The 17,565-nt window shown below is 29.5% G+C and overlaps 1 protein-coding gene across 3 annotated transcripts in view; it reads right to left on the reverse strand.

Annotated features, from left to right (window-relative positions):
• Window positions 1-8,896: 8,896 nt before the first annotated feature.
• Window positions 8,897-17,565, reverse strand: part of LOC121129190 (probable 4-coumarate--CoA ligase 1) — a 292,268-nt gene continuing 283,599 nt past the window's right edge. For all 3 annotated transcript variants that reach the window (XM_040724873.2, XM_071893293.1, XM_040724874.2), the window contains one exon: window positions 8,897-9,234. In XM_040724873.2, the coding sequence (XP_040580807.1) occupies window positions 9,229-9,234 (6 nt within the window). In that variant the 3' untranslated portion in view covers window positions 8,897-9,228. The remainder of the gene's footprint in view (window positions 9,235-17,565) is intronic.

Here is a 17,565-nt window from a genome sequence, read left to right on the forward strand (position 1 = left end):
AGAGTTGCAGAAAATACTTCTTAAAAGTTTATTCAACAGATTAAGAATAAGATATATAAGATAAAGATGAATAAGATATTAGAGATATCTATGGAATGGATGAAATCATATTGAAGAAGTGGGACAGAGTTAGAAGTAGGGATGATATCTTACCATTTGTTAATATGAAACTGTTATTAAAAATATATTTGTTAATGGATTTATTTAAAAATAAAAATCTAAATTAATCTTAAATCGAAACCATTTCTATGATGTGTCCGCCGATGTGTAACTGTAATATGTAGTTAAATTAAACATACTAAAGTGAGTTCCATGTTCCATTACATGAGTTTTTTTAGTTTCCATGTTTTCTAATTAATAGTTTTGAATAACTTTTAAGTTTTATACCATTTAATTTAAAAACCTATTTTCATAAATATTATTTAAATATTTAAAAAATATAATTTTGAATAAATAAGATCAATTATTTAAATAACATGATCATCATAATAAAATTTGAAAATGGATGTAGTTGATGTTTTTTCAGAGAGAAATTAGATAGACCCTAACCATTTGTTGCTAAGGCAGTTATTATCATTTTCTTTTTTTTTGTGCAAGTCCTACTTATACTGATTGACCTGTAAACCAGAATGAGTGACTTTGTTTAAAAATAATTTGCCTTTCAGTCGAAAATAAGTATAACGTTATTCATTTTCCTATTTTATGCAATTAAGTCATACATTTTCCTTTTCAGCAAAAACTGCATGATTGATATGTCAATTCATTTTAAAAGATAACTTTAAGTAGTTTAATGATCATGTAACTAATGGATGAGCCGCCTTATTTAAATTAAATGAGTATTGAGTATGATAAATGCGATTCATACAAGACATGTTTTTTTAAGTCTAAAATATGTCAATCATAAGTGTTTATTTGGCAGATTATGCATAATTGATAATAAGGATATTTGCGTTATCAGAAATGGAAAAAAAAAAAAAAAATCTTGGCAGCTCCACTTTATTTGTTTCTTTCATGTATTGGATAAATAAAGATTAGGTAAACGACCTTTTTAGTTGTTAACCCTTTTATATATACCATGTAGATATTTATTTAATATTCGTTTAGCATACAAATGCATTGAAGCCATAAATAAATTAGTGCAAAAAGGAAGGAGAGGAAAAAACTACGTTCGATACGCAAAACAAAGTAGGATAAAAGTATAAAATATTATCGATTGTTAAACTGTTCTTATCTATTTCCCATTTAGCTTATTAAGAAGTCGTATAAACACATAAATATCGTCAAGTTGGGTTTAATTTACTTCTTTTTGTCATGATTTAAGAAAAATCTAACAAATTTTAGAGCACTCTCGAAAGGGCGTCATTTTAAAGTATTTATTATTTATATAAACATTATTTAGCAAAGGTTGTTAAATCAAACTATTTTTGCGCTCAATTTGGATTCAATATTTTGGGACGAATACATTCCTTTTGTGTAGAGAACGGGTATTTATTTTCTATGTATGTATGAGCTATACTAAAGTAAGCATTTCCGACGTTGCTTGGACATTAACAAATTTAAACTAATTATGAACTCTTCTGTTTCTCATAAAAAAAAAAAAATATTCTCACTGCACACCTATTTTTAAAGAAGGAGATTAACAGGTTTAGAGGAGAAGAAAAACATATTCAAGTAGTAGAACTGTCGTTCGCTCAACGTTTAAACCATTGTCGTCAAAAATACTTTGTTTTCTATAATCCTTACAATTTCCTTTAAAAAAGTGTACAAAGATATTTAGCCAAATGCAGGAAAAATAAATTTTAAAAGTTTAACTGTCTTTATTTTTTTTATTCAAATTAGTCGTGTGTTAGTCCAAAAAAATGATATTATAGAGAAATATTTTTTGAGGCGTACATTGGCCTTAAAGGCCAAAAATGGCTGCCAGAACCACCTCCTGAGCCTTAAAAATCAACTTGAAAAAATTCAGCAAAATCCATGCATTGTTTTGGTCGTGATTCTCAGACACACACAGCCATACACATTTAATATATAGACTACGACTTGGCAATCTGGATTTTTATGAGCCGAATATCGAGGTCATTTTTTGGTGGAGAAAAACGTTCCTGCAATGTTCCTGTTTTCAAGCGTAATTTTTGTTCCTTATAATTACAATATAGTCTTGTGTTTTAAAGATAAAAATATATGTAATAATTTGGGCAATTATCTATTATCAAATCTTATTTAATCGGCTCGACAGTATGTCCATTGGGTTTTTATTTATATACATATAAAGTTGCCGCAGTAATTAAGCGTCGACGAACAGATACGTTTTTCCTTATTAATATAGAAAATAACAAACCCAACAAATCCTCAGTATGACTTTCCATTTTTTATATCATACTGAGATGTTCTATTCTTAAGATTGAAAGAATAATAACAACAGTTTTAAAAAGTAAAATATTATTTAGGTTGTCAACAACAGCAAAAATTGCACGTTAAAAAAGGCTAAGTATTTTCTTTTCTTTTTCTTTTTTAATCTGACCTTAAGGTACACAAGCTTATTCTTAGGAATAAGTCATCAAATTATATATTATACAATTCTATATGGTAAAGAGTTGTATATAATATATGTTGATTTAAACACCCTCTAGATCTCATTCCTGCGTTTTTATACAACATACATAAATACTCCCATTTTCCCCCCTTGTAACACTCGATTGCATTGTTATTCCTGAGATCAAGTCTCTACGCAATCCTATGGTATATCTTTGCATTATTAGTATAAAAGATATGAATAGTATATTAATATATGTTAAAAATATGCTGTGCAGGAAATATATCTTTTTTGTGTAAAGACATTAAATGTACATGCATATATTGAAAAGCTCATTTTGGCATTAAAATACATAAATAAATTAAAAATACGTGAGAAACAGTTTTTAAGGTCTAAATATTAATGCAAGTTTATTTAATTAAATGATATTTTCTGAATTCATTTATAGATACAAAAGATGTATTCCACTTTTTTCAGATGTCCATTTCTTTACTCATGTCCCTCATTAGTGTGATACATACTGGTTTAACTCTTTTGTATTTTTCCCTTAACTCACATCAAAATATGTACTCTATGGGGGTTTTAAATACTCAAAACGCAATGATCATTATCCTTGTGGTGTATTTTATTCTTTTTTCCTGTTTTGTACATTTTTTAATACAATAATCCCTATTCCTTTTTTATAATATCTAGATCAAAAAGAACCAAAAAATGATTAATTGATTATAACTCTAGGGATATTTGAGGAAAAAAAACCCAGGGAAAACCAGGTATATAATAATGAAGATAAATGGGCAATTTATGTTAAAAGAAGAGAAAAAAATACTATGGATAAGAAAATATACAGGATTTCTTGAAACTATAGGGCTTGAACTCAAAGTATAAGTTACCAAGTAGTAAAAATCCTAACTATGAAATAGAACATTAAACAAAATTATAATCTATTAACATTATTTTGGTGATCCTTTTTCTTTCATTTTTTTAAATGAAAGATTGAAAATGAAGGTAAATTATTTTACTTTTACCCTTGTCTCATATTGACAATTAGCTTTTTCATAATTGATACAAATAACTCAAATAACATTTTGCTAAGTTATAGCTGTAATAATTACAAGAAATTTAAGGATAATATATTTAACATTTTAATTCCCAAAATTAATTCAGAAAATCACAAATATTTAGCTTTTACATGTAGGGGTTCATATTGAAGTCAATTTGTCAAACCAATCACCTCAAAGTTCAACCACAGACTCCCACCTGGCTGGAACCTGGTTCAAGCTTTGATGATGAATTCCTTTTCCATGTTGGGTACTTCCTCAAGAACGGAAGCCAAGAGTGTGATGTGCACATTTATTGGACTCTCTCTAAGACGTCCCACACATAATTCTCCAAAGTGTACAGATACTACAAGCTATGATGCCAAATTTCCTTTGTCTGTATAGCTTCAGGAAGAAGTTATGAGTGCGTTTTTTGCTCCCAGAAAGATCTCAAGTCTTCCTTGCAGGTTTTCCCAACCCATCTGCTCTACACTGTTATATAAATAAGGCGGGACGACATGTGAATAAGACTCTCAAAGTAACACTGATTTTATCAAAATAAATATCCCACTAAACAACCACTAAGTACTCCAACATTAGTGATGTAAAGGTAATTGTACAGAATCAACATTTATAAATTTACCAGTTTTATTCTCTTTTAGACCGATACTAACTTTGATAGTTGGTTTATCTCTTCTAACTCTTCCTCTTGCTTCATGAATACATGTGTGCACGTCTAAAACTGAACACTCTGAAATTTAAAAAAATAGTTGAATAATTCTGTAACTTTTAAAGTGGTCGACGAATTAGTTTATTTAACATGAAAGATAAAGTCTTAGACACATGTCTATTCAATATGGCCGACCATGTTCTCCACTACCAACTCCAGCCTGGACCGGAACTTGCTGCATGACTTGGCGATGAAGCTCTGGTCGAGGTTGCCTCAGGCATTGTTGAGGGCAGACTTCAGCTGATCCTTGGACTTGTATTGGACTTCCTACAGCATCCCCTTTAAATGCCCAAACACTGCAAAGTCTAGCGGCGATCAATCAGGCGAGTGAGGCGGTCAAGAATTCAGATCAAAGAAGGCCGGAGTCTCGATCTGAAGGAACTCTTGGGTAAAGTTGCTAGTGTGGCAGCTGGCACCGTCCTTCTGCCACCACCACCTGTCCCCGTAAGTAACCCTGGCCCAAGGCAACACTTTGTCCTTCAAGTATTGGCAGTACATCTAGGAGTTAAGCCTCTTGTGGTCCTCCAAGAAGATAAAATCACATTTCTGACCGTCGGACGTAACAACGACCAGGACCTGGAGGTTGGCGAAGTGTAGTTCCTTAGCCACATGCACCACGTCATCACCCCTGGCACCAAGAGACTCTGCCAGATAAAATCCGGTGTTGTTGGCACCATCTCGTCTAGGCTGTAGGGCGTCTCATCACTGAACAAAACGACTACATCGGCTGGCTTTTTCTTAAGCTTGCTGAGAAGAATCTTCGACCTTGCGAAGCGTTTTTCCTTGTATACAGGCTTGAGGGCTTGACAAGGGGTTCTCTTGTAGACCTTAAGGCCAAGACCTTTCTGAACTGGCCGGTCCATGGTACTTCTGCTGACGTTGAACTCCCTGTAGAGGCCGCTGACGGTGACCTTGCCTCTCTTGTCCTCGACAGACTTTTTCACGGGAGCAACCATTTCGTCCGACCTTCGAGGCCTAGACTTAAATCTTTTGGTCACCTCAGGAGTCCCTTTGGCTTCTACGCTGCAAACAGTGGTGCGGCTGCAGTTCAGAACCTTGGCAATTTCAGTGGGAGTTTTTCCCCCGCGCTGAAAGGTCCAAAGTTGGGACTCGACGTCTGTTCATATTATCAGCGGTCGCTATTTAGATTTTGCTGGAGTTTTGTTTATAACTAGTCAAGACCCTTGCCTCGAAGTATAAGCCGATTTCAACTTAATAAAATCACAAATATCTGCATGGGGTAAAATTTAAAGGAGTGTTCAGTTTTAAACGAGCACACCGGTATAAGTAACGTCCATTACTTCAACACGTTGACTCTTTGCAGGAATATTTGTGTAGGTCTTCATTTTACGACAGTGAGATTTGAAATGTCCTATATTGTCACAAAAATGACACTTCTTGCCATTAGCTGGACATTGCTTGTATACCTGATTTCGACTACACTTTCAACATTTCCTTTGCAAGACCATTTCTCTTTTTGGGACATTCTTTGCCTGTGTTCTTAAGATTTTAGGTTTACAATCCAAGAGATCTTACTTTATTCATGCGACTTTCCAAGAAAGCATTTATTTCTTATGTCCTTAAATGTTGAATTATACATTTTTAACACTTCCGTCTGGAGTTCTCTATGCCTGAGTCCCTCTACTAAACGTACGCAAGTAAGTCTTTAGTAGAAAATTTATTGAGTTCAGTTTCGGTGCATAATGCTTTAGTTTTATTGTAAAACGAAGTAAAGTATTCTCCTGATCTTTGCACGCCTTTATAGAAGTCAACTCTTCTATTTAACAACGAGTAACAAGTATCTAACGAATCTATACATATCTCGATACTTGTGGAGCGATTAATCCCTTTCCAAAAATTGTTCGAGATTGCTGCGGCTGATCCCGGTTAGACATGTATCCAAATATCCTCTCTACTCGTCTAAAGGTAATAGGTGCATGCTGTGGGCTGAGTAACACCGGCGGAATGTTTTTTTGTCATGCCTTGAAATTAATTAAAGTAGTATTATGCTCTAATTAGACGTGCTTCATTCATTCGGGGTTTTCTTCCCTATTCCAGGGTGATATTGGCTGAACTTTGGACACTGATCCTTGCTGCACTCTCGAACTTGTATCTAAGCTTCACAAATCTTCTCTACTGAGTTGTAAGATTCTCCTCTACTTTAGAGTAGTTCTGGTGGTTTTAGATTCCATCAACACCTAATACGAAAGTTCTTCGACTTGAGTGTATTCCCCCATGACCTCTATGAGTTCGTTGACCTTCTTTTCCACATGGACTAACTTTGTTATTACACAACTATTTTAGAAGGGGCTTTGATGTCCTCCATTGATATCGCCTCCATTTTATCAAAAGTACTTCTTAGGTCCTCTACAACTTTCCGTCCGAGGAGTCCGGTCTCTTCTAGCCTCCTGATCACTTTGGTGGTGTTTTGATTTTTCCCCACCTCGATTATATTGTCAATACGTAGAGCTCGACACTAATCTCCACGTTAGTTAGGAGTAGATTCTGTTGAAACTATCAACTGCACCACGTTAAATACTGGTAAATAAATAAGATGGAACAACATGCAAGTTTGACTCGAAGTAACACTGATTTTATCAAAATATATATCTCACGAAACTAACACAAAGTACTTGAACAGTACTGATATAACGATAATTGTACGGAATACTACACCATTAGACTCCTTGAAAGCCCTGACAATATCGTGAACAGTTGATTTAGGCAGGTTCGTCAACTCAATAATCTCTTTGGGCCTGAACCCGGCAAGGGGGCACTCAAGGATTTTGTCTTATAGATTTTTACTAGTTTAATCTGATGAGTACACTTTCATATACATATGTCTCAAGTTTGTTAAAATATTGAAGTCTAAACTAGTTCCACATTTAAAATCCCCAGCCTATACACATGTAATATTCTAAGTAGTTATAAATAATATATTTAGCCAAGACTTAAAATGTATAACTCACATTTCAAATAAACTACCTTAGGTTTAGCCCGGACTTATTATCCTTAGATCAAATTTGGCATTTATATCTTCTATGAGATGTGTCTCCAACCTCTATTTCCAAATAAAATATTATTTAGTCAGTATATCGAATAATATATTCTGAAGTGATACATTATTGAGACACATTTATTCAAATGCTGTGTCAGGATTAGGTAAAAAGTGTGTAGGGCTAGGTATGAAGAAAAAAACAACGGATCAAGGACCGATATGAATTCTGTCTATATAAATGCATCGTTTATTGTTCAAAGACTTTAAAAAAACAACAAACTGTTTCAGGCCTTTTCATTTTATTTGCAAACAGAAAGGAATAGTTGAAGACGGAAGCAAGTAACTATAAGTTTTGATGGACTTGAAGAATTTATATTTCGGACATAGCTTCTCCCATTATGAGAAACCACGTTCCACCTCTTAGTACGTCTTGATATTTTTGTGGATTCTTGTTTCAATGGCTTGGTCAAAGGATTTTGCACACATGCAGAGGATCCAACTTCAAAAGACTGCAAGGGATTGGATCGTTTATTGACGAAAAGAGTCCTAGCCCTACAGAAATTGACACCCAAATGTGGAAGTCTTAAATGCCTCTGTGAATGAACAGTAAGCTGCAATGTATGATGCCTATTTCAAAAACACTTGCAGCAATTTGCACTGTTTCCTGGAAGTCGTAATGGCTGTCTACGGGGTCATATTGAATATTAAATATCCTTGGCATCATAATTAAAATTATATTAAAAAAATGTTTCTAATATTAAATGTATTCAAAATAATACATCATTGTTTTAGTCCTCCATTTTAGTCTCAAAAGATTTGCACGATCTCATATATAATTATCTAATAATGTTATTATTATCATTTTCTTTTTTGTTTAATTTTCTGATCCATAACGATATTTATTCAAATAAGTAAGTAAATTAAAGTGGCATATTTACCAATCCTAACTTGACGAAACTTATTCAAGTCACCTAATCAAATTCATGGATAAAAAAATAATATAAATGCTCTAATTTATGTCATAAGTAAATAATTGAATTAAAGTTTTTCACTAGTGACTAATAGTATTCATTTTTTTTTTTCCTAATTTGTGTACATAAATATAATAGTATCTAAATAATTAGGGCTCAAATGAAGAAATTAATAACTTTACTTTTATGGAGCGTTAATTTTAAATAAAGAGGGACAATCCGCCTCGTCCTTTCTAATTATGAATGTCATTTAACAATTCTTAAGTAGAAATGAACATGACTCACCACATTTGACACCATTAGCAAATATACAAAATCTTTTTAGAATTGATTTTTTTTTTCCTTGAGCGTCTGCAGCCTTACTTATATTTTGTGGGAGGCTTCATTTGTTTGAAAAAAAATAAAATAATAATAGAGCTAAAGTTTTTGGGACTGTCCTGAATTGGACCAAATGACCGTTTTGTAATAATTAAAATCCTTTATTTTCCCACTTTGCTTCATTATTATACAATTTATTTGATTTGGGAGGGGGAAGGGTGGGGGGTTTACACCACGTTAGTAAGAGAGACGGAAATAAAACTGCTTTCAACATAAAGGGTAAATTAAAATATAGTAAGAACAACTAAATACAACGATTAATGTTTATTTCAGTGGATATTGGAATTCATAATTTTTAATGAAATATGTATAAATTTAAAATATTTGTAAAGATTGAAGCAGTTGATCTTAGTAAGATAATTCCTATTCTGATATAACATGCTATGGATCTTTCTTTAAACACTTTTACTTAAATAATATAGAGATTTCTGCCTCATATGGGTATTATTTACAAAAATTGATTTTACAAATAATTTTTTATACACAATAATATTAATTACTTTTATTTTTAGGGTGGGGACATAGGTATTGAATTTTGAATAATTTAAGGGTTCCAGAAACTTCATAGAGTCTTGATTCACTTAGATCTGAAAAAGAAGAGAACAAAATAATACTAAATTGAACGGTGCATTAAATTTTTACATGTGTTTATATCTCATTATTGTATTAGTTGCTATAATATATTCTGCACATAAGTTACAAGTTCAAAATATCGTATCGTGATTGGTTAAATTTAAATTTTCTGCACGATTTTATTTTTTAAATAGATCCATTTTGATACCTTTATACTTAATAACTTTGTATATTATTAATCTACAAAATCAATAATTTATTATAATTTAAAAAATTGAAATATCAAAACCATAAAAGAAGCCCTAACTATAGGTCATGAGGGAGATTGAGGTTAGTTAGAAAATGCCAGTTAACCCTGTAAATCAACAACTAATCTCACTCTCCCAAAGATATACTTATATATTGGATAAAACAATATGAAATTTTTGAAAGTTAGCGTATTTCTTTTCCCATCATCTCAGCCACATTTATCAGGGCTTATAAATTTTGACAAATTTTGAAGAAGAACATCCACATAATTATTATAGGCCTAAAGTATCATTAAATTGACCAGTACAAACTATTGCTATATTAAAAAAAATGAGGCTCACTGGAACCAATGAAGGCTCTCTGTTGAAAAAAAGGTTAAAAAAGTCTAACCTCAAATATTAGTATTGAACTTTTTGAACCAAAATTACATTAGAACATAGAAAAATGTTCAATGCAAGAAGTATCATTTTTTAAAAACTAAAAAATGTATTTTTATTCATTGTATGATTGTATATATTTCTATTCATGTAGCGATTATTTTTTTGGCAAAATGAATTGTAAAACTCTTTTATTCTTTAAAAATATATTGAATATTTTGCTTTCACTTTGTATTTTTGCATATTTTTTATGCAGATATATAAATTAATAGAATTATGTTATCTTACAAAAATAGAGATAAAATTTTGCAAAACACATATATGTAAATTTATTGAATCTTCGATTATAAGAAAAAACCCTCATTCTTATGTCTCATATTTTATTATTATTATTTTCGTTTTATTCATTTCAATTGTATATAATATATTTGAAAGTTTTTGGCTTCACAGATTGCATTTTGCGACTTGCTTTTCTCAATATATGATATATGTAGACCGCCAACACAAACGAAAGCTAGAATATTATTTCTCAAAACTGAGTGAGGATTATATTTGTATTCTTTTATGAGTTATTGTCAATTTCTATCTGCAAAATATTCGGATAAATCCTTTGGGTGTATCGCAAATTGCACATATGTTCTCAATATTGATCGTTGCAATAAAAAATGGGAAAGGGATGGCTTTATTTTGAAAGGTCATATTGGGGGCAATATAGATATATCTCCCTAGACAAATAAAGACTCTTAACTCTATTTAACATGATTGAGTATCTAATTTCATCGGATAAAATAGAATACAAAGCCTATGATTTACTCATTTACGTATTTGAAAATTTTTTAGATTTTCTTTTCTTTGGTTCAAGATTGTTTTTATAAGGACACACCACATATATATTTTTTTTTGCAAATTTTTTGGATGATAATTTTAACTTATATTCAAAGTATAGAAAAAAAGTATGACACCAACAACATCATTTTTGAACAACTTTTGAGCAAATGCTTGTAGAATTCATCTTGGAATTTCAAAGCCTTCAAAATTTATGAAAGTTTGAGGACTGTAAATCAATGTAATTAAATAGTTAAAAAGGTTTATTTTGAACTGTTAAATTTAAAAGTAAAAATTTGAAAGTAGGTAATACTTAATTTTTTTCTACATGTCTACAAGTTTTAATGACAAGTCATGAGAAATAAATACCCGATAATAAAGTACAAACAGGAAACAAAATTATCAGTCTCGTCAAAAGCTGGAAGAAGCTAATGTGGGATAAACTACTTTTATTGAAAAAAATCTTTTGGAATCAGGATTTATACTCACTCAGCTTAAATTAAAATTATGAAGAGTTATTCAAAATGGAAGAGGGGGGGACTACGAGAGAAGATGTTTAAACATATTTTTCGTTTGCATACTAATTTTACACCATCTTTTTCTTTCTTAATTTTTCAACTTACAATCAATATTTTATATCAATTACTTGAGTTCTAATACAAAAACAAAGAAAATTAATTCAAGGAGTTTTGACCGATTTGGCCATTGTGTCTAAGTATCAAAGTAGCCTCATTTGATTTACACTTCATTTATTCCTGAACCAAAAAATAAAAAGCTTATGTTTTAAATATTATCACTTTTGTAGGGCTCAATCTCTGTATTTTTTTAATATTTATTTATATTCATTATATGAAATTCGATAAATTTGAAAAAATTAAAATGTTCTTAGTTCATATATTTACTATATATTTATATGGGTTATACCCATAGTGATCATAACACAATGGAAAAAATATATCACTCTTAGAAAAAAAAACACACTCCAGATGTTCTAATTATATTTATTTTTGTTATATGTGTCTGTATTACAATGTTATTAAATATATAAAAGGATCACAAGGAAGGGGGAGGGAAAAAATCTTTAATTTATGAACTTTCTGTTCGTTCATATCGCAAGATCAGTCTTTTTTCTCATTCAGCTTACGAACAAAACAGGAACCATAATGAGAAAACCAACCATTCAACAACATAACCACTTCAGTCTTTTTTTAGGGGAAGGGAAAGAAATGGTTGTATCATAAATCATAATTATACTTATTTCTACGCGTTGTTTATTATAATATATATAAATTAAAAATGTGTTAAATACGAATATAAAACACATTATAAATGAGAAAAACTCGATTATAATAGGGTGCCGTCATATTATAGTGCACACTTATACGTACATAAAAATAATGCCCTGTAGAATGATAACAGCTCATTTCAAAAGTTGTATTAATATTTTGTTTTAGTAGTAAAAGCTTCTTAGGGGGTCGTTCAAACTCATAAAACATATGTGTATACTAAATTTAATATCTAGAGGAATAATTAAAAGTTTATCAACTTCTAGTTAGAGCTGGAACATTATATGAGGGATCGAATTCTTCTAAAAGGAACATATATTGAATATTATATAGGCAGAATAAGTTATGGAATGTAGAAGCTGTAACTTGAACAAGTAGATTTGCTCAAGTTAAAGATCACTACATGAATAACTATTTGAATTTGAATTTTTAGATTTTGAGTGGCAATTATAGTTGAAACTCAGTATTTATGTACATGAACTTTATCTAAATGTACTCCTCGATAATCAATGACAAAGAAATGCATACCCATTAGTTGATCATTACAAATTTACAACAAAAAAAAAAATTACAATTATGACAAATATGTAATGACTTGTTTTTGATGAAAATAAATTACATTAATCAGTAGTTATTGAGATCGCAAATCGAATCTATAATTAGTTTACTAAAAAAAATGAGCTCAAACGTAACCTGTCTAAAATTCTTTAATAAAAAAAAACATTGCAAAAATGATTTTTCATTAATTTTTGTTTTAACATATAAGAATAATAGACCTTAAAAATAAAATTCTAGTCATGAAATCACATTAATTATTGTTTATTTTAAAGTAGTAAAAACAAAATGACTTTTAATAACTTCAACGGATCTAGGTTTGACATTTAAAGGATTTTTTTATTAAATCTCATTTTCATTATATTTTACGATTCAGAGCTATATTCGAATATAAAAAAACAAACAAACAAACGGAAACCAAAGTTAATAACGATTGATGAATAACATTAAAGCATTTTAAAGATGGATACTAAAATTCACGAATATATGAAAATATTTTGAATGCACAAATCTCACGCAAAGATAAATTGAAACTTGAGAGCACTGTAAATATATCTCCCATTTTATTTGATGAGGTTTTCTAGGACTGACTTTCTAAGGAGGTCAAAATTATGTAAAAAAGAACCACATGAATTATAAATGATCCCATACACCAGTTGCTCCAAACATCAGGGCTTCAAGTCTTTTACATTTGGGTTAAGTTTCACTCATTTTTTCTCTTTGAAATACGATTTTCATATTTTTTTATATTCTAAATGACATAAAATCTATAATTCTGACGTAAAATTAAAGAACCCTGAACATAATCTGGCTTTACCCAATCTGAGGAAGAACTAATCGTCAATTACCTAACGGCATGAAATTTGTATATCTGCAGAATTAAAAAACAAATATTATGTTATTTTTATAATGTTCATGGTATTTAAAATCACCAATTCTTGCATTTAATTCAATTTTCAGTTAAAATTGATAAAGATTAGTATATATTATACAAAATAGCTTGACTTGATAATTTTTACATAAAAGTGTATAACACATATTTTCAAAAAAATCAATAAAAGAGTTGCAACCATCATCCATTGAAAGTGAAGGCATTAAATTTTGTGCCAATACATCTGAACCAATCAGGATTAAATTGACTTCTGAGAACAAAAAAGAAATATACTTTTATAAATTATAGGTTAAAATTAATACACCTAATTATTACCCTAAATTATAATTCCTATATTCATGTATTTTCTTGCCTAGTTCCAATCGATTATAAGTTAAATATTAAATAGTAGTATATCATTTTGTTATTTGCTTATGTAATTCTATAATCCATAATTAGAAATTATAATTTTCTTAACGATAGAATCAGAAACGGCTGAAGTTCTGGTATTGGTACATTTTTATTAGAGAAGTACTTTAGAATATTTCAATTGAGTATATATTGAAAGTATTTATTACTTATAAAAGTAATTGCTCGTTTAAAATACAGTAATCTATATATATAAGAGAGAAATTGTTTGTGTGTGTGTGTAGATGTCCTTTATACGTTCCCACGCCGTTGAACCTAGGGGGCTGAAATTTTGCATGGGTCCCTCTTTTGAGCTCGGACGTGCAATTTCGTTTATTTCAGGTGCAAAAAAATGACCTTCCAATGGAATATGGGATTAGTAAATAGAATAAAGTTTGTAGAAATTTGTCTAGAGATTGGTTTGTACATAAATTTGTCTAATAAAAATTGATGTTTAACTGAAATATCTGTTATTTTCTGAATAACTTTTCAATTTTTCTCTCTTTTTTCCCCCCATTTTTCATCAAACATCAATTTTCAATATTTTTAAAAGAAATGCCACAAAATGATACATTTTAGACATAAAATTTGAGACTCTAACTGTTCAGTGAAATATTTTCAATTTTCGGAACATTTTGTTACATGATTTTTGCAATATTTCCAAAAATGACCCAGTTATCGAGGGTTATTTTTTTGACAATATTATTCTTCATAACTTTTTTGTTATTGCAGGTATTTTTTTTTTTTTTGTTAGGTTTGTGTTTCTTTTACAATTCCAATAAATGCTATTAACTATTTTTTTTTGCAAAATTAGTGCATTACAAGTTTTTGCAATTTACTTCGCGAATTTTGATTTGAGAATTTTTTTAAGTAAATAAAAAATGTACTTCACATCTTTTTTTAGATGTATATATGTTGGTATGTTATTTGAAGTTTATAACACATTATTTTTTTTCATATTCACAATAATAATGTTAAGGTTACGAGGGGCAATAATAAGAATATTTTTTTAGAGGGGGGGAGTTGCTATGATGAGACGTTGTAAATTACTTTACTTAACTGGATTGATATAGTCTGAAGAATCCAAGAGAAATAGAATTAGAGTTATCAGGATTTTTCGACAACAACGAAATATTCATATTATAATTATTAGTATATAGAAGTATTTTCTTAATATTTTTTTTATTTTCTCAATTAATTTGACCATTTTCAATAATAAGATTATAAAGATTTTTTTTCAAACTGGAATTATAATTACTAAATATGCAAATATATTGACTGATTTTGTTGTATCGCCAAGATTAACAAACTGAATAAGAATGTATATAGATCAAAGTTACATCTCATCTATCTGCATTCTCATACTATTAGGAAAAATATTGTTTTTTTTAAAAGACGTATGAACTATGTATAATTGCTTTTAAATGTAGTTTGTTGTTCGAATAATTCATAAATTATGAGGCTAAATAAAAACGATCTGTATCTATATAAATAATATATATTCATGTAATATTTTGAATATGTGTCTTTTTGAAAAGGATTATTCATCTAAAAATATGAATTTGAATATGTATTTAAATACCAACAAAAAATAAACATACGCTCATAGGAATAAAAAAAATTATTTATCTACTATTAAATATCTGTAATATATTTTTACCAATAATTTTATTGCTTAAATTCTCTTTAAATTAGCATTTTGTATATTTTATGAACTAACAACATATGCTTATTTTTTTTTTTTTTTGAGGATTGTTATTTAAACATGTTAACTTTATCCATACAGCATATGTAAATAAATAATTTTGTAGCTATATAAATATTATATGAAGGATCGATTAGATATATGTCAATAAAATATTTTCGTTTTTTATAATTTTTCATTTTATACCAATAAGTATAAATATTGCATCTGTTACTAAACATATGTTGTCCCACTTTGCAATAAATTGGAGTGGGGATTTCGCCGGGAATAAGATACATAAATATGATAGGGTTGATCGCTCAGGATCTTTGTATTTTTCGGAGTTTTAAACCAATAAAAAAATTAAGGATATCAGCATTTGATTTTTTCATAATATAACCTACATTTTATTATATGAAATTCATTTAACTACAAATTGAAGAATCAATAGATTTAAACTTTTTGGTATTCATGAGGTATATGTACTAATAATAAATGATACCCAATAAACACCAAATTTACTAAAGGATGAAACTTTACAACAAAAATAATTTTATACGTTCCCGGTCCTTTTTTTTCCTATACCCCATAGATAAAGTAATAATCATAATATTGATAAATAAAGGTACATAATTCATGCTTGCCACATGGAAAAGGAAATAAAGACTAGGAATCAACCTGAATGTCGGCTAAATAATTTGTAAATTCTTCCATATCTTCAAATTAGCTCCGTTTTTTTTAAAGATATTATGTTTTTGAAGCAGTTAAAGGGTGATATTATAATGACACTAGTGATACGCGATTTGTGGTTAGGGTTTTGTATTTCACAATTACAAAATCCCTACTTTTATCAAAAATTAGTATCAAACATTAGCTCGTTAATTACTTAATATTCTTTTTTTGTGGTTGAGAGGAATAGATTATAATATTAAAAAGTGGGATCCGAGGCCTCTAAAAAACAATCCGTTAACAATGAGTGATACTGATAAAAAGGACAAAATTAGGATTGAGAATAACATTTTTTTAATTAATTGATAGTTAGCCAATTCTTTCCAACTAAATAATTATAATTCAATAATTTTTCACAGCTCAACAAGAACTTAATTTAATTCAACCAATCAACGTTCAGAAAACGGGTTATAGGAAAGAAACAGAAAAATTGGCAGCTGATAATAAAATGATATGTAAGTTTTTGTGTTGGTGAGGTAACTCTATGTAATCTTTCACTTTTTTATATTAAAAATTACCAAATAATTAATTTTTTATTCCGTTAGAATATTCGATATCTAAAAAACCATAGGGGGTTCATTCATAAATGTATAATAAGTGAGATATAAATAAATATATATACAGTCAAACTTTGTGTGATTGTTCCCTCATTTAAGCGTATCACTGAGCTAAGCAGTCATATCCAGTTTCCAAGCATTCATTTCATAAAATTAAAATAAATGAATTAAAGGTGCTCTCCAATCCCTGGCCAGCGGTCACACAGAATAATAAAAAGCTACTACATAGGTTCATTGATTAACCTGCTTTTAAAAGTTACTTTTTCAAACTTACATGGAATGTTGACTGTTGAGTACAAAAAAGAAATTGTGACTCTCTACAGCTCTTACTTGACATGTTAATTAATAAAATAGGGATACATGTTCTTTTAAAATGAATGTTTTTTCATCCCACTCTTCTGTCTTTATTTTCTCTCTCTATCTGGGAATGAATCCTGTTGCATTACTTCTTAAATGTAAATTTAATCCTTTATTATATTTTTGAATTCACTATTTTAAACCTTTGAGTGTTTCAAAATACCATAACTGTTCTAGGAGTCTTCTACTCTAAACAGTCCTAGGGATAGTTTTTTTTTTGTTGAAAATGATGATAAACAATTGGCGGATAATTTTTTTGTGAAAAAAAAAAATCCATCAATTTTTAGATCAAATAGAGAAGAAGAAATATAGGGTTGGCTATGAAGCTTCAGTGGGGGATATTATTAGAGGTCTTAATAATAGGGTGTTAAATGATTCCGTATTTAAGTTAAAGTACAGAGGAATTACCAACTTACTATTCTTAGTTAGTTTATTTGGTAGAACATT

Source organism: Lepeophtheirus salmonis, chromosome 14 (genome assembly GCF_016086655.4).
Source record: "Lepeophtheirus salmonis chromosome 14, UVic_Lsal_1.4, whole genome shotgun sequence".
Lineage (NCBI taxonomy): Eukaryota > Metazoa > Arthropoda > Copepoda > Siphonostomatoida > Caligidae > Lepeophtheirus > Lepeophtheirus salmonis.